Source organism: Corvus moneduloides, chromosome 16 (assembly GCF_009650955.1).
Source record: "Corvus moneduloides isolate bCorMon1 chromosome 16, bCorMon1.pri, whole genome shotgun sequence".
Lineage (NCBI taxonomy): Eukaryota > Metazoa > Chordata > Aves > Passeriformes > Corvidae > Corvus > Corvus moneduloides.
In genome coordinates this window covers 9,370,260-9,393,589 of record NC_045491.1, presented here as the reverse complement: position 1 = coordinate 9,393,589, position 23,330 = coordinate 9,370,260, and the positions used below count along the sequence as shown (strand labels likewise).

The window sequence follows — 23,330 nt, the reverse complement described above, 5'->3', positions numbered from 1 at the left end:
CCCGGCGGGGTGGGCGTGGCCGCCGGCGCCGCCGCCCAATGGGGACGCTGTCCGTGCTGAGCGCGGCCAATGGGGAGGCCCGGGGAGCGGGCGGCGCGGCCAATGGGGATCGCGGGGCGCTCGGGCCCGGCGGGGTGGCCATAGCAGACGCGATGTCGGCACCGGCGCGGCTGGTGGGTGAGGTCGGCCGGGCCGTGCTCGCCGACGTCGATACGCTGCTCTTCGACTGCGACGGCGTCCTGTGGCGGGGTGAGGCGGCCGTGAGCGGCGCGGCGGCGGCGCTGGGCCGGCTGGCGGCGGCGGGCAAGCGGCTGTACTACGTGACCAACAACAGCGGGCGGACGCGCGCGGCCTACACCGAAAAGCTGCGGCGCCTCGGGTTCCCGCCCGCCGAGCCCCGGCACATCTTCAGCTCGGCCTTCTGCGCCGCCCGCTACCTGCGTGAAGCGCTGCCGCCCGGCGCCGCCGCCTACGTGCTGGGCAGCCCCGCGCTCGCCGCCGAGCTGGAGGCCGTGGGCATCCCGCACCTCGGCCCCGGGCCCGCCGCCCTGCCCGGCCCCGCGCCCGCGGACTGGGTGCAGGCGCCGCTCGACCCCGCCGTGCGCGCCGTGCTCGTGGGCTTCGACGAGCACTTCAGTTACGCGAAGCTGTGCCAGGCGCTGCGGTACCTCATGCGCGGCGGCCCCGACTGTCTCCTCGTCGGCACCAACCGCGACCACCGGCTGCCGCTCGAGGGCGGCGCCGCCATCCCCGGTGCGCTGGGCGGGGGGCGTGGAGGGGGTGGTTCTGGATCCCCTGGGTCTGGGGGGGTCTTCGTGCTTAGCTCTGCGCCTCATCACACCTCGGTGTTGTGTTGATAAAACAGAAGAAGTTCCATGTCAACCTAAGGAAGAACTTCTTCCCATGGGGAATGGCAGAGCCCTGGAACAGCTGCCCAGGGAGGTCATGAAGTCTCTGTCTCTGGAGACGCTCCAGACTTGCCTACACACGTCCCTGTGTTACCTAATCTAGGTGACCCTGCCTTGTAGGGGGGTTGGACTGGATGATCTCCAGAGGTTCCTTCCAACCCCTGCTATTCTGGGATTCTTTGAGGCAGCCTGGGTGTCCTGGAGCCTCTCCTTCACAGCACCCCTGAAAGAGAGAGAATCCTTATTGATTCTTTATTTGCAAATAGGAGTTCCCTTTTCACTCAGTGTGATGGAATTCCAAGCTCCTGGCAGGCTTTATGCACCACCTGTCCTGGGACTAACCTGTCCCTCTGCCTGTAAAGCTGAGGTTTTGCATTCCCAATGTCCTGAGCAGGTTCATCCTGGCTCCTGTGGATGCTGAGAGCCTTCTGCCCCTAATCCCTGCTCCCTGTTCCCCACAGGGACAGGATGCCTGGTGAAGGCCGTGGAGACGGCGGCGGAGCGTGAGGCTTTCATCGTGGGCAAGCCCAACCGCTTCATGTTCGACTGCGTGGCCAGCGAGTTCGACGTGGACCCCGGCCGCACCATCATGGTGGGGGACCGGCTGGACACAGACATCCTGATGGGCAATGACTGCCACCTCACCACGCTGCTCACCCTCACCGGGGTCACGACGCTGGACGAGGTGCGGGGCCACCAGGACAGCGACTGTCCTGCCAGGCACCGCCTGGTCCCTGATTACTACGTCGACAGCATCGCTGACCTGCTCCAGGTGCTGGGGGAGTAACGGGGCCGAGGCAGCAGCCCCGGTCATCACCCTGTGACAGTAACATGCGCACTAGATACTCCCCGGAGTTAGAACCCTTAGCTTTTCACCTCTCTGTCCTCTCAGTATGATTCTGTTTACATCTCAGTCTGAAATGCACTTTGGAACAAAGGGGGCATTACAGTGGCACCCGGGGCTGGGGCTTGGGGCTGGGTTTAATTATAAATGCATTGATCCAGTGTTTGTGGTACTCCATGGCACAGGGTCCTCTGGGCTGAGTTCGGGAAGTGAAGCTGGTTGATCTGAGGAGAAGGACCATGTCCTGGCCAGGCTGGGCCATGGTTCAGCCTGGTTTGTTCAGGGAAACGACTCTTGGGATGTGCAGTAACTGGTTTTGTTTGGAAATACTTGTGGAGCTGGTGTTTGCCCTTGGAGTGATTCTTTTTCCCAACTGGGGCCGTGTTCAGGGGCACAGCCCCATGTCAGGTCGCACAAATTCATCTCCTTTGACCACTGCACATTGCACTTGTGCTGCAGATTGGGATGATCCCACACAATTCCAGACCATGGCTGCTGCACACGGTGTCTGTCCAAGGTCGAGTGTGTGTAAAGCACATGTACACACAGGCACTCCCTGAGCATAAAGATAGAGCAGAATATATTTAAATTATAAATAAATAGAGTCTATGATAATATATCTTGTTTCCCAGGAGGGAGAATGAGAAGAATGTACTTCACGGATTTAATTCTCCTAAACTGTTGCATTTGGTAATGCAGAGAGTCTGTAGCCACACAGGACTGTCCTTCCCTCCTGCTGCTTCCCAGAAATCCCTGGATCAATTCATACCGAGCTCCTGCACTTCCCTCAGCATCAACAAGCCACTTGCCTTGGCTTTAGCTGCACAATCCCAATTCCTGCTCAGTCCATGCACTCAGTAGTGCCCAGGACAGCTGTCCACAGGGAACCCTGTGGGTCCTGGCTGTGTGTGACAATAGCACGTGCTTCCTTCCCATCCCTGAGGTTCAGATCTTCCGCGTGTGCTGGCATGGGCCAGGCACGATGGGTGGTGAGGAGGGGTGCTGGCTTGCTCAGGGATGATTCCATTTGATCTCCAGGTGGGATTGGGCAATGAGGGGCTCACCACAGGGTGGTTTTTGTGCTGCCCGAGTCCCACAGTGAAAGCTTTTGCATTACAGAATTAATTGAAAATTATATATGCAAATAACACGCTTTTATTCCATAGATTCCAGTATCTACAGTTCAATTTAAGCACTGTTTTCCTTCCTGCCCAGCTGAGGAGCTTGGGCAGTGCTGATGCCATTTCCTGCCTGGTAACTTGTCACCTTGTTTGTACAGCAATAACCCTGCAATCCAGAGGGTCTCGGTGTTCCCAGAGCATTGGCTGAACCTCTGAAAGGCTGTTTGTTTGTGATTTGGAGTTGTGGAAGGAAGTGGATAATCTCTTCCCTGCTTCTGTCTCCAGATGAAGGACTGCAAAGTCAGAGGCAGAACTTGCCCTTGATCTCAGTAACATGGAAATATGGACATTATGGACTCATTGCAGGTCGTGTCTGATGTAACTGTGGGTTTGGATTCAGTCTCTGTATCTGGTGCTTTTTGTGTCAGGATATGTCAGGAAAAGGCCAGGAGAGGTGTCCAGCGTCCCTCAGGCAGTTCTGTCCATGCCGAGGGCTCTCACTGGCAAGGGAGCCATTGCCTGGACTCGGGGATGCTGGAATGTGCTGGTGGCGGTGTCAGTCATGCTTCAAAACTCTGTTCTGACTTCCAAACAGTTCTTAATCCTCTACTTGAATTCCCATTAAACTCTCAAACCTGCTGTTCCCAGCGTTGTCTCCTTGTGTGGGCTTATCTCCGTGAGCTTCAGTGCAGCTGTGCAGTGGGAATGCTGGGAGTTAGGGATGCAGTTTGGAAGGGACCTTAAAGCCCATCCAGTGCCACCCCCTGCCACGGACAGGGACACCTTCCACTGTCCCAGGGTGCTCCAAGCCCTGTCCAACCTGGCCTTGGACACTTCCAGGGATCCAGGGGCAGCCCCAGCTTCTCTGGGCACACTGTGCCAGGGCCTCCCCACCCTCACAGGGAAGAGTTTCTTTCCAACATCTGATCTAAACCTCTGGCAGTGAAGCCATTCCTCTTTGTCGTGCCCATGCCCTTGTCCAAAGTCCCTCTCCTTTCTTGTGGGCTTCAGGCCAGTTTGTTCAGCCCTGGGCTGTGCTTGATAGGAAAATGTCCGAAACCTGCATTTTCCCTGGATAGACATCACATGAAGGAATTCTGAGCTTTTCCTTGCTTCCACACCTTTGTTATGTCTGGCTGGCAGGTTTCAAATGTTTTGGGGACTCCTGAACTGCTCAGGATCTGGGTGATCAGGGAACTCTGTTCCCACAGGGAGTTTCTCAGGACAGGACATGGGTGACGGTGCGAGTGCAGTGCAGGCTGTGGTGGTGACTTTGTGGCACAGCCCCTTTTTCCTTTTCCCCCGAGGGTGGCACAGGTGAGTCTGTGCAGCCCAGGCTCGGGACAGCAGGATCAACACCTGGCTCCTGCCCACGGAGCTCTGGCAGCGCCGAGTTCCTGTTGAAATGTGGGAATTGCTGCTGCCACAAGGGCAGGCTGCCACTGTCCTCTGGTCATTTGATCTCTCAATGAGCCTCACCTGGGCCCTTGTTGAGGCCTGCCAGCCCCGAGGGCACACAAAGGCCCCGATTGTGGCTCCTGCCCCTGCCGGGGGTAAGCAGGAAGAGCCGCGTCGGGCACTGACAGCAGCGCTCAGCTCCCGCTCCGGCCTCAGGTTTCCCCCTCCCGCGGAGCCCTTTGGCTGCGAGGGACAGGTATTTATGTCCCATGGACACAAGTTTAGGTTTTCCAGGTGTGCCTGGAGCCGGGATCATGCCCAGTCTGTGCGTGGGCCGGAGGCAGAGCGGCAGCAGCCAGGTCCTTGCCTGAAGTGGAGGATGGAAGGAGAGGACGGCACCGGCCGTGCTGCCCCTGCAGTGAGTATTCCCTGTTCCTGCAGCGAGTATTCCCTGTTCCAGCAGCTCCTGGGCAAAGGCTGGCTCTGTCCTTCCTCTGGGACTTGACTTTAGACAAGGGTGTGACAGGACAAAGGGGAATGGCTTCCCACTGCCAGAGGGCAGGGTTAGATGGGATATTGGGAAGGAATTCCTCCCTGTGAGAGTGGTAAGACCCTGGCACAGGGTGCCTGCTCTATCCCTGGAAGTGTCCAAGGCCAGGTTGGACGGGGCTTGGGGCAACCTGGGATAGTGGAAGGTGTCCCTGCCCACGGCAGGGGGTTTGAACTGGATGGGCTTTAAGATCCCTTCCAACACAAACCATCCCAGGATTCCATGATTCTATCACAGACAGTGCCTGCTCTGTGCTTGCCTGATCCCTCTCCAAAGGGGCTGAGCTCCTGCCATTCCTGTGGATCCTGATAGGGTTTTTTTCATCCCCAGCACCCCTAGTCCAGCTCCTGCAAGGCAGCTGCTGTCAGTTGGATTGCCTTGGAGGTGCCTGGACTTGCACGGGATAAACTGGTCAGGTAACAGGGCAGAGGAGCCGAGGAGCCACGGCCAAGTGGCTCACGATGGGTGTGAGCTGTGAGCTGCTGAGGGCTGAGAGCTGCTGGATTTCTTTATCTGCACCTTTCCCACTGGAGGGAATTCCACTGGTTGTAGAAAACCTGCCAGTTACTGCAGGGCTGCGGCTCTGCTCTGTTGGAATTGATAGGACTTCAGATACGTGCAGTTGTAACTTGCTGCTTTTCTGGGGGAATAATCTGGAAGTTCCCTGTTTCCAATAAAGATCCATAACTGTCCCAAGGCTGGATGAGCCCATCCTCGTGCAGCTGGAGCACATATAATCCTGGGCATGGATTGAATTTCTCTGTCCTTCAGAGGATTGAGAAACAGGTTATTTTTTAAATGTGGGCTGTGTTTGAGATTATTGAAAGCACATTTTCTGCTTTGTAAAAATCACGTTATGTGCCGTGAAGTTAAATTTAATTGCTTCAATATAAGAATTAAAGTAAATTAATAGTTCCAATAGAACCGTCACAGCACTGCCAAACTCTTTTCCTTGGTCTCATGGAGGACAACAGCAAGAAAATCCAACACTGGATTTTCTTGCTTCTGTTCCCCTCCAATCTGGGAGGGGAACAGAAGCAGGATCACTCCACAGGGGGTCTGATTCCAATGCTGACAGTCCCGCTGGGGATTTCTGCAGTAAACCAAACTAATTTAATTTGTTGTTCCCTGTGTCTGGAAAGCTGCTGCTCCAGCCCTGCCCTGGGGGCTTTGCAGCTTCCCTGGGTGTTGCAGTGCTGGTTACAAGGATGCTGGATCTGGAATTCCAGTGCTGTGGGATAAAAGCTCCATTATTCCAGGTGCTGCAATGGTTTGGCAGCTCTGCACTCCAACCACTCTGCACAAGGATTGGTGTCATGAGCTGGAAACATGTTTGATGACGAAGAATTGGCAGAAGGGTCAATTTTAACTCCTGTTCCTCCTTCTTTTGCCCTGGCTCCCAGGACAGGAGGGCCACAGCACACTTCCCAGCTCCCTCCAGGACCTTCTGGATCATCTTGTCCGTTGCCTTGTTGTTTTTTGCAGTTGTTGGTGTCATTGTCATGGGGGTTCTCAGCTTCTCCCCCAGCTCTGCCCAGGTAAGGGATCTCGATGTGGGCAGGAAGCCTCCTCCCATCCTCCTGCCTACAGCCCTGAGTTGTGTGGGAAGCAGCTCCCAGGAGGGATGGGTGGGCTGAGATCTGGGCTGGGTTTGGCTGGATCAGTGGCTGGACGATGCAGGAAGGTGCAAGCAGGGCAGGGAGGTGCCGGCAGGCTGCAGGCAGGCCTGGGGCAGAGGCTGGGAGTCCCCTGGCCTTTTCCTCCAGCACCTGGTGCCTTTGGCATGAGGGGCACTGGTGCCTGCCTCTCCCCAGCCCTGAGGATGGAGTCATGGACCATCCTTCCCTTGGGTCAGAGCCTCCTCCTCTCCATTACTGAATCACTCAGACAAGGAACAGGGACCAGCACAGGGCCACTCGGGGATGTTGGTGGGAGATGCTGCACACAAGCACTGAGCAGCTGATGATGGGTGCTGCCCTCCCACTCCTCATGCCCAGGCTGGCTCCCAGCTCATCCGAGTGACGCTCCAGGGCCAGCAGGACCCGCTGAGGAACCAGACAGCTGTGGTGGACAAGGCCAGGAGCACTGTCACGTACTACATCACCTCGCAGAGCAACCGGAGCGCCGTGGTGCTGTACGACAGCAGGAACGTGAGTGCTGGGGCATCCCTGCTTCCCTAGCAGGGACTACAGACCAGGAAAGACATCAGCTGCTGTTTGCTGCCCTTCTCTGCACCTTTAGTCATGAAACACAGAGCAGGGGAAAGGAGAATGTCCATTGTAGGGGGTTCCTGGGACAGGGTGGGTGTGTGTTGCCTGCTCCAAGAGGCACATCTGTCTGCAGGGCTACGTGTGCTACAAGCCACTGGAGCAGCGAACCTGCTACCTGAGGAGGATGGACCCCTGGGACCTGCAGACCCTGCAGACGGCTCTGAACACCTCTGAGCACAGTGTGAGCAGCTGCTGCAGCATTCCCGGGACAGCTGGGGCATGGGGGATGGATTGAGCTTTGCACTGAACCTTCTCCCCTGTGTGGATTTGCAGGGGTGACTCTCCACTCCCAAGGACCCAGGGCCGGGCTCTCCCAGCCGAGGGGAGCAGGAGCAGCCCCTATTCTGAGGGATTCAGTGCTCACGGGGCACAGGAGCAGAGCTGTGTCCCCAGGCTGGGCTCTGAGCCAGATCTGAGCACGAGCTCCTGGGTTTATCCATACCCTGATTCCTGTGGGAAGCAGCCTGGGGCAGGGGGATGTGTCCCATGGAGGTGAATAGCAGGGTTCCTGCAGGACTCGCTCCCACTGGATTCTATTACCTGCTCAAAAATCTGGGGAAGGAAAAACAAAGGGGGTTTGTTACCAACTCTCAGGGAAGCAGGTTGGAGGCAATCACGTATACAGACCCTCAGAACAAAATGTCAGTGGATGGCTGGGCAGGGGCAGATTCCATTTCCAGAAGACAGAAAGCCCCATTTTTTTGTGTCCCTGCCATCTGCTCTCCATTTCCTCAGTGGCTCCTGGGAGCTCCTTGGTCTTCACCTTACTCCCAGAGAAGTGTAGGAGCACAGGCTCCCAAAGGGGATGCAGGGAGAGGAAAGCACCTGCCCAGCCCTGAGGCTCCCAAATGGAAGTAAAATTTGGTAGTGCTGGGATTGCCAGCAGCCCACAGACAGAAAATGAGACCTGGCAGCCTCACCCTGGGAGCTGGGACAGGGCAGCTGGCAGGAGAAACCTGCCAGGGGTACAGACCACTCCTGGGGTGCCCTGGGAGCCAGAGCAGGGCTGTGGGGCCGGAGGGACAAAGTGCCTTGGGAGGAACTAACGGGGACGTTTCTTTCAGGCTGAGCAGCTGCTACACCACAACAACCAGACCAAGTTCTACCGGGAGTTCCTGGGCATTGTGGCAGGGGAGCAGGTGGACGCCAGGGGCCTGGGGGAGGCTGTGCAGACCCTGTGTGAGCAGACATCCATCTTCTGGGTGCGGAGAGGGCAGGGTAAGTTCCCTTGGCAGAGGGAAGCAAGAGCTTTTCTAGCACCTCTAAGAGGATCAGGCTCTGCCGCACAACAGCTGATGCATCCCAGGACAGGCTGCCAAGGCCCAGGACAGGGACAGGTGACCTCTAGTGCAAAATCAGACCATTGTTCACCATCCCTGAGTGCTGGCTCATACCCACCCCCTGTTCCAAGCCGTGGCTCTGGGATGGGCTCTGAGCCCCTGCCCCATCACCACAGCACAGCCAGCACACAGAGCTGTCCCCTGAGACACCACAGGTTAATCCCTGTCACCTTCATCCTCAGCCAAAGCAGCCTGCTGAGCTGTCAGCCTGCTCTGCCTCACTCCAGCTTTAATAACAAAGGTCATTCCCTGAGGCTTTCCCCTTGCTCAGCTCCCTGGGGACTCCGTAGCTTTGGGACCAAAGCATCCCTGGGGACTCTGCAGCTGCAGGACCAAAGCATTGCTCTCATGCTGTCCTTGCTTGTTGGCAGGGCCGGGGAGGCAGCGCCTCATCTACCTGTGCATTGACATCTGCTTCCCCAGCAATATCTGTGTCTCCATCTGCTTCTATTACCTGCCCGAATAAGTGCTGCAGCCATGGCCGCCCTCTCTGCCCTCATACTTGAACTGGATTCCTGAAAAGCCTCTGACTTCCACAAGGAAGGGATCACCTACAGCATCCCCAGAGCTTCCTGCTGATTCCATGCTGCAGGTCAGGAGAGTTTAGAGAAACAGGAGGCCTCTGCTCAGTACTGTCAGCACAGACACTCTGCAGCTCTGCTCCAGGGCTGTGCCTCGTTCGTAGGAATTAGGAGACCCAGGCCTAGAGGAATCCTGGGAAGTAGCTGGAGTTCTGAGGCTCCAGGCTCTGTTCAACACAAGGTGGTTGTTGCATCTGCAGGGGTGGTTGGCTTTAGGAGAGCAGCTCTCCAAGTCACCCTGTGAAATACTTTGAATAAAGGGATTGCAAACTGAGACAAGAGCTGCTTCTCCTCTTTGTTCAGGCTCTCCCATCATTTGCAAAGGCTTTTATTTTTTCCCACTTTGGGGTACACGAACATCCAATGCTGTCAGCAGCTGATGCCCCAGGGATTCCTGCAGCTGAACTGTACCTGTGTCCCTGCAGTGGGATTGTGCCTCCCTCTCCCACTCCCTCCCTCAGAGGCCACACACATTTCAGCAATGTCCTGCCTGGACCTGAAGCCTGGTCCCAGCCTGGTGACCCAGGCAGCTGCAGCTGCCCCTGTCAGAGGTCCAGCCCTGTCCATGCGGGAGGGGATGGGTCCAGCGTGTGACCCAGGCTCTGGAGAGGGTCTGGCAAGGAAAGGGGAAACAAAAAGCAGTCCTGTCCTTGCCACACGTGCCCGTTATCCCAACACGCTGTCATTGAAGGCCAGGCAGACCACAGCTTTCTGGTGGCCACTGTATTCCCTCTTGATCTCTCCTGTCTCCACACACCACAGTCTGGCCAGGTTATCAGAGGAGGCTGGAACAGAAAGTGAAGAGAGGGATATATGATACTACCTTTTAAGTTTCTTTTTTACTCTTAATATAAGAAAGACACTCCTCTTGCTTCATTCAGCCATCCTTAGGGCTGGTGATGACCAGCATGGCACAGCAGCTCAGTGCATTCCTCTGTTATGTGGGGTTTAATTATTTTGGAAAGTAGTGAGTGTGGAAATTACCAGAGGTGTGCTTAAGGGACTAACATGCTGTGAACTGTGAGATGAACAGCACAGCTGGAGATCTCCTCTCCAGTTCAAACAGCTGCCCCACCGCAGCACAGACAAAATGGTCCAGTCAGAAGAATGTGTTGGGGGTGTGGGACTGGGTGCTCCCACCTCACACCCCCTGTGCCCCAGGCTCTGGCAATGTCCCAGCCAGGGTAACTGGTCAGGCCCGGCTGGTGCAGGGCCCTGGCACAGTCCAGGTGGTGCCTCACCTGTGACAATGTACTGGGAGTCCCCGGAGAAGGCGCAGTCCCACATCCAGCCCCGGGACGTCTCCCCAGGGTTGTTGCTCTTAATGCTCAGCTCTGTCATCAGAGAGAAGTTTGAAGTCCTCCAGATCTTGCACGTCTGATCAGCAGAACAAGTGGCCAAGAGCCTGCAAGAAGGACACATGTGAGGGCAACCTCATTAGTCACTGTCCCCCTGTGGGCCTCTTGTTACCATAGACCTGGGCCAGGGCCAGTGATGGCCTGGAGAGCTGCCCCCATTGCAATCAGATCTCCTTATGCCTGCACCGTCTGATTTAGGAGATTCCAGCTGAACAGACTCCGTGAAGGAGCTCACACTTTGCAGCAGTTGGATCCCAGTTGTAGAACAGCTCATGGCTGCAAACCTTGCTGAGCTCAGGGACACCACTGACAGCAACTCTGCGGTGCCTCCTGCCCCGCTCCTCCCTGGGGACATGCAATGTGCAGCCAGCAGCAGCCACAGCTGGAGGCACAGCTGGCCCCTGCCTGCCCAGAAAGGCCCGTGGTTGCCCTGGCAGGGAGGTGAGGGGCTCCACACTCACGTGGAGTCAGGGCTGAACTTGCACTGCAGGGCGTAGCGGTTGTGTGCCGGGATCTTGGTCTTGGGGATCAGCTGTGTCACCTCCTCACCGATGCCGCCCGTCAGGTTCCACACGTAGCAGTTTCCCTGCGGAGACACAGCGGGATCTGTGTCCGGGCTGGTGGATGCCCACCTGAAACCAGCCCAGTTCCCCCATCCCAGCACAGCCCGGCCAAGCCAGCGCGGCTATTCTGGCACATCCCAGCAGAGCTCACCGAGCTGTTCACAGCAGCCATGTAACTGGCATCGGGGTCGATGTGCACCGAATTCACCGACACCTCGGGCTCGGGGATGAGCTGCTCGTTGTGGTCGGTCTTCAGGTCCCAGATGTGGATGGCCCCGCTCTGGTCGCCCACGATCAGCTCCGCCTGCAGGGACACAGCGGCCGTGTCTGTCCGGGCACTGCCGAGCAGCAGCCTGGAGCTGGCACCCACATCGAGCCCTGCTCTGGGCTTAAGCAGCAGGGTCCTGTCCTGCGTCCTCTCTCCCCAGCTCAGGGCTGTTTCACACCCTGGCTGTCCCAGCCGAGTACTGATGCCCATGACACTCTGCAAAAGCCTGTTTCCCTCCCCAGAGGGGTTTGCTGATTTTGTAAACCCCAGGGCAAACAGCAGTTGCCCCAGTTCCAGGGCTGTGGCACAGCTACAGCTCCAAACGACATCCACGGGAGCCAAGTGGTTTTCAGCACATCTGAGAGGCAGCATTAAGGGCCAGGTTGGCCACTGAACAACTGAAGCACTCAAGGGTGCAGATACCTGAAAATCACAATCTGAAGTGGGTTTTCTCTCTCTCTCTCCCCTTCTCAGGGGAAGGACAAGAGCCAAGGGCAGGAGTCCTGGCTCTGATCCCGTGCTCAGAGCAGAAGACAATGCTGGCATGTCTCCACTCAAACCAGGGCTTTATCGACAGCCCTGCGCTGTCCGTAATTTTAGCAGAATCCCTAGAGGAGATCAGGTCATCAGGCACAGCTAATCCTGTCCCTGGGAGCAGGGGCTGGTGTTGAGGAGACAAACACCACTCAATGCATTTATCTGACTGCACAAAAGCCTCTTCTGGGCTCCTGAACCCTCAGACCCTTCTCAGCAGGTGTAAATGCTGAGTCCAAAGTTTTCATGGCTTTACCCAGGCTGTGAGGAATCTCTGGATAATTGGATCAGCATCTCTGCAGAGGGAACTGCAGAACCACAGAACTGTCCGAACAAATGCTGCCACCTTTGGATTAATTAACCACCTTCTGCTCACAAACCAACACCCTGCACCTCAGCAGCATCTTGGTCAGGGATTATTTCCTATCTAAGACCTATGTGCAGCAATATTTATTTAATATAACGGATTCTCACAGCACCAACACTACAAGAGCATTTGGATAGTCTGGTCCAAATAACTGATCTCAAATTTAGTCTGAAATTCCTGATTTGCAGAATTAAGCCTTTGCCAAATGAAATGGAAGGGAACATTTCCATTACTCAGCATTTTACAGAGGTTTGCACGGCCCTGTCTGCAGGCAAAACCACAGCCCTGCAAGCCCAGCCCAGCCCAGCCAGGCCATTAGCACTGATTGATCCCTATTGATTTCCCAGCTCCTGCTCCCTTCAGCCTCTTCAAGAGCCCCCACTCTCCCTCTGCTCAGCAACAGCTGCTGAACCGACTGGTGAACCTCAAGCAAATCCAACCTGAAGGGACTCATGGCCAAAGGCCTCATGATGCTTTTTCTTGGCAGTGCTGTCACCCTCAAACTTCCCAACTACCCCAACTCTTCCAGCTTCGCTCCCATCACATCCCCAGTGATGTTCAGGGGCAGAACCCACTCCAAGGGTGTGTTTCCTCCCATGGGATGAGCCCAGCACAGCCCCTGTGCTCTCCCTTTGCAACAGCCACCAGGTCTTTAGCACAAACACATTGTGTGAAGCTCTCAGGCCATCTTCTGCTGTACCGCATCTTCTGCTGGGATACATCTCTGCAGTCCCTCAGGTTTACCCAGAGGAGCCACAGGAACAGATTGCCCAGAGAAACTGTGACTGCTCCATCCCTGGAAGTGTCCAAGGCTGGATGGGGCTTGGAGCACCCTGGGATAGTGGAAGGTGTCCCTGCCCGTGGCAGGAATGGGATGAGCTTCAATGTCCTTTCCACAGGATTCTCTGAGCTGGGAAACCCCAGAGGAGGCAGTTTCCTCACCTGGTTGGGGTGCAGGCAAACACAGTTGATGGGAGCGTTCACCTGGAAAATGCGCTGGCACTGGAGGTTACGGGACCTGTGACAGACAGTGAGGAAGGAGTGTTCAGGGCTGTGAGATCGGCCCCACAGCTCGGGGGTGCTGCCGGAGGGGGGAACGCCCCCGGTGCCCACCTGAGGTCCCAGATGCGGGCCATGCAGTCCTCCCCGCCCGTGTACATCCAGCGCCCGTCCTCGTGGAACCCCACCGAGGTGATGTTCTTGCTCACGCCGTCGTAGTTGATGACGGGGTTGGGGTTGTTGGAGTTGAGGTCGTACATGCGGATGTGCTGGTACCCTGCAAGCACCGGGCAGCGGGTGAGCCCCGGCCCGGTTCCCGGTGTGCCCGGCAGGACAGGAGCGCTCACCTGCGGCTGCGATCATGCTCCGGTCCGGCGTGATCTCCAGGGCGTTCACCTGCTGCGGGCGCCGTTAAGGTCGGTACGAGCATCAGCCGGGCCCGGCCCGGGGTCCGAACGCGGGGACGGCCCCGAGCTGCCGGGACGGCGGGGAAGGAAGGATACGGAGTCCTGGTGCTGCACCGTGCGGGTGCAGATGCCGCTGTGCGCCTGCCAGAACCGCACCGTGTGGTCGTAGCCGGCCGTGGCCAGGATGACCGGGTCGCTGCCCACCGTGCCCTGCGCCGCGTTCATCGTGCCGCCGCTCCCGGAGCCGCCGCGCCCCGCCCGAGCTCGGGGGACTCCCTAAAGCCCGCGGGGTCTCTCTCGCCCCGCGTCCCCCGGCCCCGGTCCCGGGGCGCTCCCGGTTCCCGGCTCCGCGCGTGCGCACAGAGCCCAGCCGAGCGCGCAGCCGCCCCGGGCCGCGTCCGGCGGGAGCGCGCATGCGCAGGAGCGCGGCGGAGGGACGTTACCATGTGCGGGGCGCCCGGGGGGAGGGAGAGGCGAGACCACTGCGCACGGGGAGGGGGAGAGGACGTTGGCAGCGGTGCCGCCAGGGGGCGCAGTGCTGAAAACGGGATGGGCGATATGGGATATGGGATATGGGATATGGGATACGGGATGTGAGATATGGGATGTGGGATACGGGATGTGAGATATGGGATGTGGGATACGGGATGTGAGATATGGGATATGGGATATGAGATGTGAGATATGGGATATGGGATGTGAGATATGGGATGTGGGATATGGGATATGGGATATGGGATATGGCATGCGGGATGTGAGATATGGGATGTGGGATATGGGATATGGGATATGGGATATGGGATATGGGATGTGGGATGTGGGATATGGGATATGGGATGTGGGATATGGGATATGGGATGTGGGATATGGGAAATGGGATATGGGACGTGGGATATAGGATGTGGGATATGGGGTGTGAGATGTGGGATATGGGACGTGGGATATGGGATGTGAGATATGGGATGTGAGGTATGGGATATGGGATATGGGATGTGAGATATGGGAAGTGGGATATGGGATACGGGATATGGGATATGGGATACGGGATATGGGAAACAGGAAACGGGATGTGGGATGTGGGATGTGGGATATGGGATATGGGACATGGGATATGGGATATGGGATGTGGGATATGGGATATGGGACGTGGGATATGGGACACAGGATATGGGACATGGGATATGGGACACGGGACATGGGATATGAGACATGGGATATGGGAGATGGGATATGGGACACGGGATATGGGATATGGGACATAGGACATGGGATGTGGGATATTAGATATGGGACATGGGATACAAGGCGTGGGACATGGGACACAGGACACACGCTGGGCACAGGGCACACACCAGGCGCCAGGTATGGGACATGAAACATGAGACATGGGACACAGTACATGGGATACACACCAGGCGCACACTGGGCACAGGACGTGGGACACTGGACATGGGACACGCACTGGGCACACACTGGGCACAGGACGTGGGACACGGGACACGGGACACACACACACCGGGCACGGGACACGGGACGTGGGATACAGGACATAGGACACACACCGGGCACCAGGCACAGAGCGCACACCGGGCATTGCTAGGCGGGGGCGGGCATTGGGCACACATCGAGCCCGAACGGGCACTGGGAAGGGACACCGGGCACGCACCGGGCGCTGCGGGGCCGCCCCGGGGCCTCCCCTTGTGCCGGTGCCGCCTGGGGCAGGGCGGGCGGCTCCGCGCTGTGCCGGTGCTCCCCGCCGTGCGCGTGCGGCACCGGGGCGCTGGGCACGGTCCCCGCTGTGCGAGGCGAGTGGCGGGGTCGGGTGCATCCCTCCTCACTTGCCGCACCGGCGGGCACCGGGCCCTTTAAGAGCGGCGGCGGCGGTGGCCGTGCCCGTGCCCGTGCCCGTGCCCGCGCCCGCTCCCGGCGGTGCCCGCGGCCGCCCCGCACCTGCCGGTAAGGGCCGGGGGAGCGGGGGGTGCTCGGGGCCGAGGGGATGCCGGCGGCATGCAGGGATGCCCGGCGTCGCGATGGGAACCTGTGCCGGGAGGATGCGGGGATGCTCGGGGGGATGCAGGGTCCCGGTGCCGCAGGGAAGCCCCGGGAGGATGCAGGGATGCCGGCGGAGGATGTAGGTGTGCCCGGGGCCGCAGGAGTGCCGAGCAGAGCCTGAAGGGTGCCGTGGGGCGCGGGAATGCCCAAGGAGTGTCCTTGGTGTGGGGCGTTGTGGGGTGTGCCGGGTTTGCGGGCTGTGGGTGGCGCCCCACAGCACGGAGGGATGGGTGGGGTGTGGAAAGGGTCCTCTGTGCCCAGGGGCTGTTCCGAGCGTGCTCCAGTGTCCTGGGAGGGAACAGGATGAGACAGGGACCAGTTCTGCCCAGGGATGAGGGAACAGCCTCCTGCTGCCATGGGGCTGTAGCCCCATGGCGGGTCTGCAGCCTCCCTATGCAGGAGTCTCCGGCTGTAGGGCGGCAGTCCCGTGACCTCTGGCGGGGGGCAGCTCATCCTGGGGGGTGGCACAGGCTGAGAGCACGGGATGGTCTCGGCCAGGCTGGCCATGGAATGCTCTGGAAGCACGTGAGCGTGTGCACGTGTGTGTGAGTGTGCACTTGGAGCGTACACGGAGCAGCATCGCTCCTCTCATGGCTGCACTGTTGGGTGTGCTGAGGGCGCGAGAGTTCTGCGTGGAAACAGTGGGGAACACGGGTGGGCAGCCGGGTGGCACCCGAAACCCTCACTGCCAGTCCACTGAACGCCCCCCCTGCCACCCCGGGGACACTCAGCTGCATCCTCCCCACAGCCCTGCCACCTCCAGGCTCACATTTGGATTTGCTTCCATCCTCCTCTCCTTGGGGCTCGGCAAGGTAAGCAGGGAGCTGGGCGCAGGGGGCTGGCAGCAAAACCCACTTGGGCAGCGTGGAGCAGAGAGGGGGCCCAGGGTCCGGCCTCTCCTCGCCCTGCTGCCGGTGAAGCGTTGAGTCAGCCCGGCCGGTTGTGAGGAGCCACGGGCATTTCCGAGCCTCCCAAGGCCTGTGCCAGCGCCATCCCCACAGCGCTGGCAGCAGAAGATGGGATGTTAATAAATATAGTGGGTGCTCGTAGCGAGATGCCGGGTTAGAGGGGAGGCATCCCTCAGCTGAGCCCGCCTGCCAAGGGATGTGGTGCCCTGGCTGCTCCCGGCACCCCTTGGTGCTGCCTCCCCTCCAGCCAGCACCCATCCTGCCTGCCCTTGCCCTGGCTGTGCCAGGGAGCTCCAGCTCTGAGAACCTGCCCTATTTAAATAAGATAACGTACATTAAAAACACCGAATCCTGGCGAGCTGACAGCGTCTGTCTAAATATTTATCCCTGTTCCGATCAGGCGCTGTGTTCCCATGACAGCACCATTAGCACTTGGCATATTTATGGCCTTCCTGGGTGCTGGGCTTCCCAAACTGCGTGCCCAGGGGCCACTAACCCCTCTCCTGTGTCCCCTCTGTGCTTTCCTGTGCACCCAGTGGTGACCCCTGGGCTGGCAACCATCTCCAGCCTGGCACATCCCTGCTGGGCTGTGCTGGAGCTGCCAGGAGTATCCCGGGCTGGGCATGGCAGGGACTGGTTACCACACTTGTCCCCCGCAGCACAGGAGGTGCTGTGTTGCAAAGTACCTTGTCCATGCAGGGAAGGGAGCGCAGGGAACTACCTGCTCTCCAAAAACCTGCTCCTGCTCCTCCTCCTGCACACGGGCACCGAGGTGCTGGGTGCCCGCGGGCACCGGGAGGTGGGGATGGAGCAGGGATGCTCCAGCTCCCTCCTGCACATCGCTGTCCTGCCCTGTGACGTGGTCTTGCTGGGGCCTCGGGCTCTGGGGACAGCACGTCCCGCTGCCCGGGAGGGTCCCGGCGCTGCATCCCCTGCACCCCGTGGCAGCGTGCGGAGGAGCGTGTCGGGAGGGATTATGGCTGTGTCTGGGAGAGGGCTCGTTCGGAGCCGGAGGCGCGGGGCGGCTCAGCGCGGCTCTCCCCGATGCCACCGCTGTGGCAACACAAACAAAACCCTCGCGATCAGCTGAGCCGCTTGGGCACCCACAGCTGCCAAAATCTGCTTTTCACTTCCCCAATCTGCCGGCGCAGAATTTAACCCTGAGCTCGGATGTGTTTGGGTGGCAGCTCACCAGAAGTGCTGGCGGCAGCAGCGCCGGGGGTGGCTGCGCTGCCCCGTCCCTGCCTCACCGAGCACACCAGAACTGGAGAAACAGGAGTAAGAAGTGATGCCTGCGTGTGGTTCCCAGGAGGATCCGTGGTTCCCTTCTCATGGCTCCTGCGGGTGCCAAGGGGGTCCAGGCTGCCACCCTCACCCCGCCAGTGCCGTGGCTGTGCCGGTACCATCCCCGGAGCAGCCCAGTGCTGGCATGCGCCTGGGTGGCTCCCAATCACCTCTTCTCTACCCACAGGGTTGCACCGTGCCCACCCCGTGATGCTACCCCATCCAGCCACCCTGTGACACGGCCCCTAGCTCGGGGGTGACCCGGCAGCCGGACGGGACCCCCGGTGGGGACCTGCTCTGCAACCACCGCCCTGTTTGCTCTGGCACCGGCCTCACCCGTGCAGGCAGAGGGAGAGGCAGAGCAGGCTGCTGGCCCCACGCTGGGGCACACGAGGTAGGAGGGACATGGGGCACTGCCGCACACGTCCCCGATTGGGACCAGGCTGGCCAGAGAGGTTGTCCCCATGTCGCCTTTCTCCGGGTCTTGTGCTGCCATGGTCAGGGGAGCAGGGCACGGTACGTGGGGCTGTGTGGGCTCACTTGTGCTTGGGGTCCCTCCGGCCACTGCTGGCCGTGGGGTGCTGGACCCCCGTGTGTGTCCCCAGAGCTCCCAGAGATGGCCTTCCAGCGGAGCCACCGGCTGAACCTGCTGCGCCTCGTAGTGCTGCTCCTTGTCGCCTTGGCTGGCATCAAGTTCCTCTTCCGTGACAGGTGAGGTGACAGCAGGATCCCAGGGAGGTCAGGGTCTGCAGCAACCCCTGAGCTGTGCTTCTGTGGCACCTGGTGCTGGGGGGTAGCTGGTGACCCCATAACCCCGTGTATACCCCCATCCCTGCTCCACTCCCTGCAGCTTTACCCTGGAGCTGCACAAGCACGTCAGCAAGGACAGCGGGTTCTGGGGGGACACGGGTGACATCGTCCAGGACATCATCCCCCAGAGCCAGGTTCTGGAGGTCCCTGCGGCAAAGATAATGGCCCTGAGGCAAAAGCAGCAGGTCCCCAGGGATGTCAGTGCCACCGAGATGAGGCTGGTCCACCTGGACCTCAAGGGAGCTGCACCCAGAGTCTCCTACCTGGAACAGGTGAGGATGCCCGGGGACAGGGAGGAGGGGCCAAGGAGGGATGCACTGACGGGGCTCGGCCTGCCAGCTGTCCCTGCTGACACCTGGACTGTGCCATCCCCACTGCTGAGCCCACCCTGCCCACCCTGCAGGTGTTCCCCCTCCTGTCCCAGCTGGGAGCCAACGGTGTCCTCATAGAGTACGAGGACATGTTCCCCTTCAAGGGGGAGCTGGAAATCCTCAGGTCCCCGTACGCTTACAGGTGAGCAGGGCTCACACAGGGCTGTGTGCTGAGCTGGCTGTGGGGCTTGTGGCCCCAGCAGGTCCCGGTGCTCCAGGGGCTGGGTGTGACCCACCTGGCCCCGTGCCCACGATAACCACAGTCAGAGTGCCAGGCTGTGCTGCTGGGCAGACCAGTTTCCTGGCCTGACAGGTCAATATTTGTGCCCCTCAGTGAAGTGCACACGTGTGGGGCAGCTGGGGCCATGTGGGCAGGGTGGCAGTGGAGGGGGAGGAGGGAAAGTGCCCCCACGCTCTGCCCTCTGCCCCGGCATCCCCCGCTGAGCCTGTCCCTGCCCTCCCAGCGAGGAGGACATCGAGCGGATCCAGCAGCTGGCAGACCAATACAAGCTGGAGGTGGTTCCCCTGGTGCAGACCTTTGGTCATGTGGAGGTAGAGGGTCCCAGTCCTGCTCCCCATCCCAAATCACAGGGATTCCCTCTGGACAACCCCCTGATGGTTCCTCCCCACAGTTCATCCTCAAGCATGAGAAGTACCAGCACCTGCGGGAGGTTGAGCGCTTCCCCAACAGCTTCAACCCCCACGTCCCCGACACCCTGGCCCTGCTCAAGAGCATCCTGTCGCAGGTGATCGAGAAGCACCGGCGCTCCACCTGGATCCACATCGGCGCAGATGAGGTGGGCAGGGGCTGTGCAGGGACCCCAGCCCACGCCCCAGGCACCAGGGGTGCTCCCAGGGCTGCTGAGCATCTCCCTTCCCCCAAGTTCAGGTGTTCCATCTCGGGGAGGGGATAGACTCCAAGAACTGGATGAGCCACCACAAGGGCGATGTGGGGACCATGTACCTGAAGCACATCAAGGAGGTTCTGGGCTTCCTCACAGCACAGTACTGGGGGCTGCAGGTGCTCATGTGGGATGACATGCTGAGGAAGATCAGCGTGGGAGCGCTGCAGGGTGAGGGGACAGGGACAGCAGTGGTGGCACCTGGGCCAGGCTCCGCAGCAGCACCCGCTCTGTGCCCACCCTGGCAGGCATCGTGCCCAGTGCCAGCAGGAGCCCATGCCTTGCCCTGTGGGAATGCGGGTCTCGGGGAAGCATGAGGAGCCTGAGGCTGCCTCCTGCTGCTGGCACCAACGTCTGCCCTCCCTGCAGAGTCCGGGATAGCGAAGCACGTCTCACCCGTGGTGTGGTTCTATGCACCCGACTTCGAGGCTGAGCAGATTGGTAAGGTGGCATGCCAGGCTCCTGGGGATGGTAGGGGGATCCCCCCTGAGCCCCCGCCAGCCTCCTGGGGACAGTGGCACTGGTGGCTCGCGCCTGTCCCACTGCAGTGCCGTTCCTCACCAAGTACGTGGAGAGCGGCTTCGAGGCGGTTTGGTTCGCCAGCGCCTTCAAGGGCACCACGGGGCCGGCTCAGGCCTGGACGCCGCTGAGCTACCACCTGAAAAACCACCTGAGCTGGCTGAAGGTGATGCAGGCCGTGCCACGGCTGGCCCCACTGCGCTTGCAGGGCGTAGTGCTCACCGGCTGGCAGAGGTAAGGGGTGGTGGGACCCCGCCCTGCCCTCCCGGTGCCCACACAGCCGTGCTGGCACAGTGCAGAGGTGATGGCTGTCCCTGCCCCGCAGGTACGATCACTACTCGGTGCTCTGCGAGCTGCTGCCCGTCAGCATCCCCTCGCTGGCCATCTGCCTGCAGACCCTGGTGAACGGTGAGCCCCCAGCTCTGCTGGCATGGCCAGGCTCACCCTCACCTCCCACTGCCTGCCAGAGCCTGTCCTGCTGGGCAGGGTGCTGGGGGGAGGTGGGAGACAGAGGAGGAAGAGCTTCAGCTCACCCAGTTTTGGGGGTGTGGTGAAGCTGGGGCAAGCCTGATGGTGAGGTGTCCCAAGCTCTTCTGCCCCTTTCCTCACCCTTCCAGGGGGCTTCACAGAAGATGCAAAGAGGAAAGTGCTGGATGTGCTGGGCTTGGAGAGCGTGCAGCTGGAGCAGAGCACCTGGTGCGTGCACGTGGTTGTGGCAGTTGCATCAGAAGGGAGGCGCTGGAGGGAAGCAGGGGCTTGGGCACCCAAATGCCCTGGTCCCAGACCCACCGGGGTGCTGGGATTCACCCAGCCCAGTGCACCCCACGTCCGGGGCCCTCACCTTGCCCTCCCTTTCCCCAGCGAGGGCAGGGGAGTGTTCCCTGGTGTGGAGATCTACCACATGGTAGAGCAGGTTAATGGCCACCTGAAGGAGAGCATCCTTAAGGCACTGGAGGAGGAGAGGTAACAGGCGGGGGGAGCAGTGGGATTGGTGCCTCTGGCCATGTTTCTCCATGGGAGAGGACCTGCCTTATGTGCAGCTCCCCATCCCCCATGGCCCCTGTGCCCCCAACTCCCTCGTGCCTCTCCAGTGCCATCAAGGGCTGGTTCAGCTCCTACCACCGGAAGCGCCAGTTTGGGAACCCCCGCAACATGGAGAGCTTTGGCAGCAAGGTGCTGAAGTACGTGGTGCTGGGGGCTGGGAGGAGTCTGCACAGGGCTGGGAGGGGTCCCAGGCTCAGCCCTGGGGTCCCTCGCAGGAGGGAGCTGGACCCCTGCTCTCCCCTCCCCAGGCTCCATGAGGACTGGGAGAGCTTTGTCCGTGACCTGCGTGCCCAGCTGGAGAGGATCTACTTCCCTGACACAGTGGAAGAGTGGATGGAAGAGAACGTCAACCCCTACCTGGACCAGCTGCGGGACCTGGTGCGGGACTACCGGGCCATCATCCGCCTCAACGGCCGGCCCAAGGCCACATAGGGGCAACAGCCCCCCCAGCTCCCGCTGCCCCCCTGGCTGGGCTTTGGGGGCCACCATCGCGTGTCTGTTTGCTGGTGACGGCACTGCTGCCGCCGTTTGCACTGTACAGAGCCCCTGCACACCCCCCTCCACAATAAAGTATTTTCGTAGATGCTGCTGGGTGCTGGGGGGCCACGACTCTGCCCCCAGTGCAGGGAGAGGGAGCTCAGGCTGGTGTGGAGGGCTGGGGTCTATCTTGTGACACCTCCTGGGCCCCTGCTCAGGCTCTGATGGAGCTGGAGGGGTTGGCAGCCACAGGGCAGAGTGTGACAGAGCTCATGGGGACACCCTTGTGCCTTGTGCTGGCCTCGAGGGCGGCTGTGCCCTCCCTGGACAGGATCCAGGTTGGTGTGGCTGCTGGGTGCTGCATGTCCCAGGCAAGGGCTGCCACCTGGGATGGAGCAGGGACAGAGGGATGTGCAGGGGCCCTGCCAGGCTCCCACCAGCACCCGCTACCCAACCCTGTGTCTGCTTTCAGTCGCTGTGAATCCCTGGTCGCTGGGAGGGGTGTGAGCACAGTGATGGCTTCTTCAGCCTCCAAATTCTGCCTTCATCTCTTCCTTCTCTGTTATTCCAGCACCCAGGCCCCGTGTGCTCCCAGATCTCCCCCGCCTCCCGAGTCCAGGCAGAGGCTCTGCTGCGCTCCTTTCCCATCGGAAAGGCAGCTGTGCTGGGGGGATGCGTGGGGATCTCTGCGTGGGATGAGCCCTCCTGCTGCTGGTGGAGTCTCCAGTTCCCACAGTCAGGTTTCCATGTGCCTGTTCCCCACAGTGCCCATCCTAAATCCCGCGTGCCTGAGGCTCTGACCATTCCGGGTGCTGGTTTTGCTCGGGGTGTGCAGGGCAGGAACGGGGACATTTCACTGCACATTCTTCTGCTCTGCAAAGACCAACCCGACTTGGCAAGAGCCCGAGGGAGCCGCAGGAACGCCAGGCTGGAGCTCCTCCTGCAAAGCCGGGCTCAGGCGGGGAGGAGGGACAGCGTTGGTGCACCCCACCGGCCCCACACCGCGGCCCTGCTGCCCCGTGTCGTGCCCCGGTCACAGAGGTCCCGGTGCCTGGCGAGGGCGTCGGGGCAGGAGCTTCCCCGTGCCGTGTCTGTGCCGGGTGACTGGGTGTGGGGGCCCAGCAGGAGGGAGCCGTGGGGCACAAAGGGACCTTTGTTGAGGCGCTGCGTTTGTTATCAGGTGGTGGCAGATGTGAAGGAAGCCCCTGACCCGCCGGGGCCCCCGGGCACGTGCGGAGCCCCAGCCCCCAGCCCCGGGAGCCCGGCCGCAGCTCAGGGCCCCGTGCAGCCGCCCGGCTGCGGGATTAGAGGGCAGATTAGACGGCGTTCCGTGCTGGCAACCCAAATGTCCTGGATTGGAAAGTGGGGGTGGGGAGAGGAGACGGACCCCGCCGTCCCTGAGGGGGGGTCAGCCCGGAGATGGGGACTGGGCGGGAGCTGGGGGTTGTGCAGGAG

General features: G+C 60.2%; 4 protein-coding genes across 6 annotated transcripts; 3 read left to right on the top strand and 1 right to left on the bottom strand.

The window, feature by feature from the left end:
• The first annotated feature begins 8 nt into the window (after positions 1-8).
• On the top strand, positions 9-3,520 carry PGP (phosphoglycolate phosphatase). The gene is made up of 2 exons (XM_032125775.1): positions 9-753; positions 1,370-3,520. The coding sequence occupies exons 1-2, from the start codon at positions 39-41 to the stop codon at positions 1,693-1,695; spliced, it is 1,041 nt and encodes a 346-aa protein (XP_031981666.1). The 5' UTR covers positions 9-38; the 3' UTR covers positions 1,696-3,520.
• Positions 3,521-3,726: 206 nt separating this feature from the next.
• BRICD5 (BRICHOS domain containing 5) lies at positions 3,727-9,286 on the top strand. Its single transcript, XM_032125774.1, has 6 exons — positions 3,727-4,689; positions 6,225-6,359; positions 6,819-6,971; positions 7,165-7,272; positions 8,156-8,309; positions 8,803-9,286. The coding sequence occupies exons 1-6, from the start codon at positions 4,279-4,281 to the stop codon at positions 8,895-8,897; spliced, it is 1,056 nt and encodes a 351-aa protein (XP_031981665.1). The 5' UTR covers positions 3,727-4,278; the 3' UTR covers positions 8,898-9,286.
• Positions 9,287-9,298: 12 nt separating this feature from the next.
• On the bottom strand, positions 9,299-13,858 carry MLST8 (MTOR associated protein, LST8 homolog). Its single transcript, XM_032125777.1, has 8 exons — positions 13,605-13,858; positions 13,449-13,500; positions 13,216-13,378; positions 13,045-13,120; positions 11,085-11,237; positions 10,832-10,956; positions 10,254-10,417; positions 9,299-9,797 (listed from the first exon to the last, which is right to left on the bottom strand). Exons 1-8 carry the CDS (start codon positions 13,731-13,733, stop codon positions 9,679-9,681), a joined length of 981 nt encoding a protein of 326 aa, XP_031981668.1. The 5' UTR covers positions 13,734-13,858; the 3' UTR covers positions 9,299-9,678.
• Positions 13,859-15,395: 1,537 nt separating this feature from the next.
• Positions 15,396-21,983, top strand: LOC116451863 (hexosaminidase D-like). Of its 3 annotated transcripts, XM_032125762.1 has the most exons (16): positions 15,429-15,464; positions 16,309-16,372; positions 17,940-18,146; positions 18,358-18,463; positions 18,603-18,834; positions 18,966-19,075; positions 19,398-19,485; positions 19,566-19,730; positions 19,823-20,006; positions 20,205-20,276; positions 20,384-20,588; positions 20,680-20,762; positions 20,972-21,050; positions 21,216-21,317; positions 21,446-21,535; positions 21,647-21,983. In XM_032125762.1, exons 4-16 carry the CDS (start codon positions 18,369-18,371, stop codon positions 21,828-21,830), a joined length of 1,689 nt encoding a protein of 562 aa, XP_031981653.1. In that variant the 5' UTR covers positions 15,429-15,464; positions 16,309-16,372; positions 17,940-18,146; positions 18,358-18,368; the 3' UTR covers positions 21,831-21,983. The 3 variants fall into 3 exon arrangements, with proteins under 3 accessions (XP_031981655.1, XP_031981653.1, XP_031981656.1); XM_032125764.1 differs by lacking the exon at positions 16,309-16,372 and having other exon boundaries at positions 15,396-15,464; XM_032125765.1 differs by lacking the exons at positions 15,429-15,464; positions 21,647-21,983 and having other exon boundaries at positions 15,499-18,146; positions 20,401-20,588.
• The last annotated feature ends 1,347 nt before the right edge of the window (positions 21,984-23,330 follow it).

Bases quoted from the DNA above. Each gene is read 5' to 3' on its own strand.
- LOC116451863 (XM_032125764.1), top strand. From the start codon at position 18,369: ATGGCCTTCCAGCGGAGCCACCGGCTGAACCTGCTGCGCCTCGTAGTG. The intron at 20,763-20,971 runs GTGAGCCCCCAG...TCACCCTTCCAG, and splicing joins CCTGCAGACCCTGGTGAACG to GGGGCTTCACAGAAGATGCA. The intron at 21,536-21,646 runs GTACGTGGTGCT...TCCCCTCCCCAG, and splicing joins TTTGGCAGCAAGGTGCTGAA to GCTCCATGAGGACTGGGAGA.
- BRICD5 (XM_032125774.1), top strand. From the start codon at position 4,279: ATGTGGGAATTGCTGCTGCCACAAGGGCAGGCTGCCACTGTCCTCTGG. The intron at 6,360-6,818 runs GTAAGGGATCTC...CCTCATGCCCAG, and splicing joins TCTCCCCCAGCTCTGCCCAG to GCTGGCTCCCAGCTCATCCG. The intron at 6,972-7,164 runs GTGAGTGCTGGG...ATCTGTCTGCAG, and splicing joins TGCTGTACGACAGCAGGAAC to GGCTACGTGTGCTACAAGCC.
- PGP (XM_032125775.1), top strand. From the start codon at position 39: ATGGGGACGCTGTCCGTGCTGAGCGCGGCCAATGGGGAGGCCCGGGGA. The intron at 754-1,369 runs GTGCGCTGGGCG...TGTTCCCCACAG, and splicing joins GGGCGGCGCCGCCATCCCCG to GGACAGGATGCCTGGTGAAG.
- MLST8 (XM_032125777.1), bottom strand. From the start codon at position 13,733: ATGAACGCGGCGCAGGGCACGGTGGGCAGCGACCCGGTCATCCTGGCC. The intron at 10,957-11,084 runs GTGAGCTCTGCT...GTGTCTCCGCAG, and splicing joins TGGCTGCTGTGAACAGCTCG to GGAAACTGCTACGTGTGGAA. The intron at 10,418-10,831 runs GTGAGTGTGGAG...TCCTTCTTGCAG, and splicing joins AAGTTCAGCCCTGACTCCAC to GCTCTTGGCCACTTGTTCTG.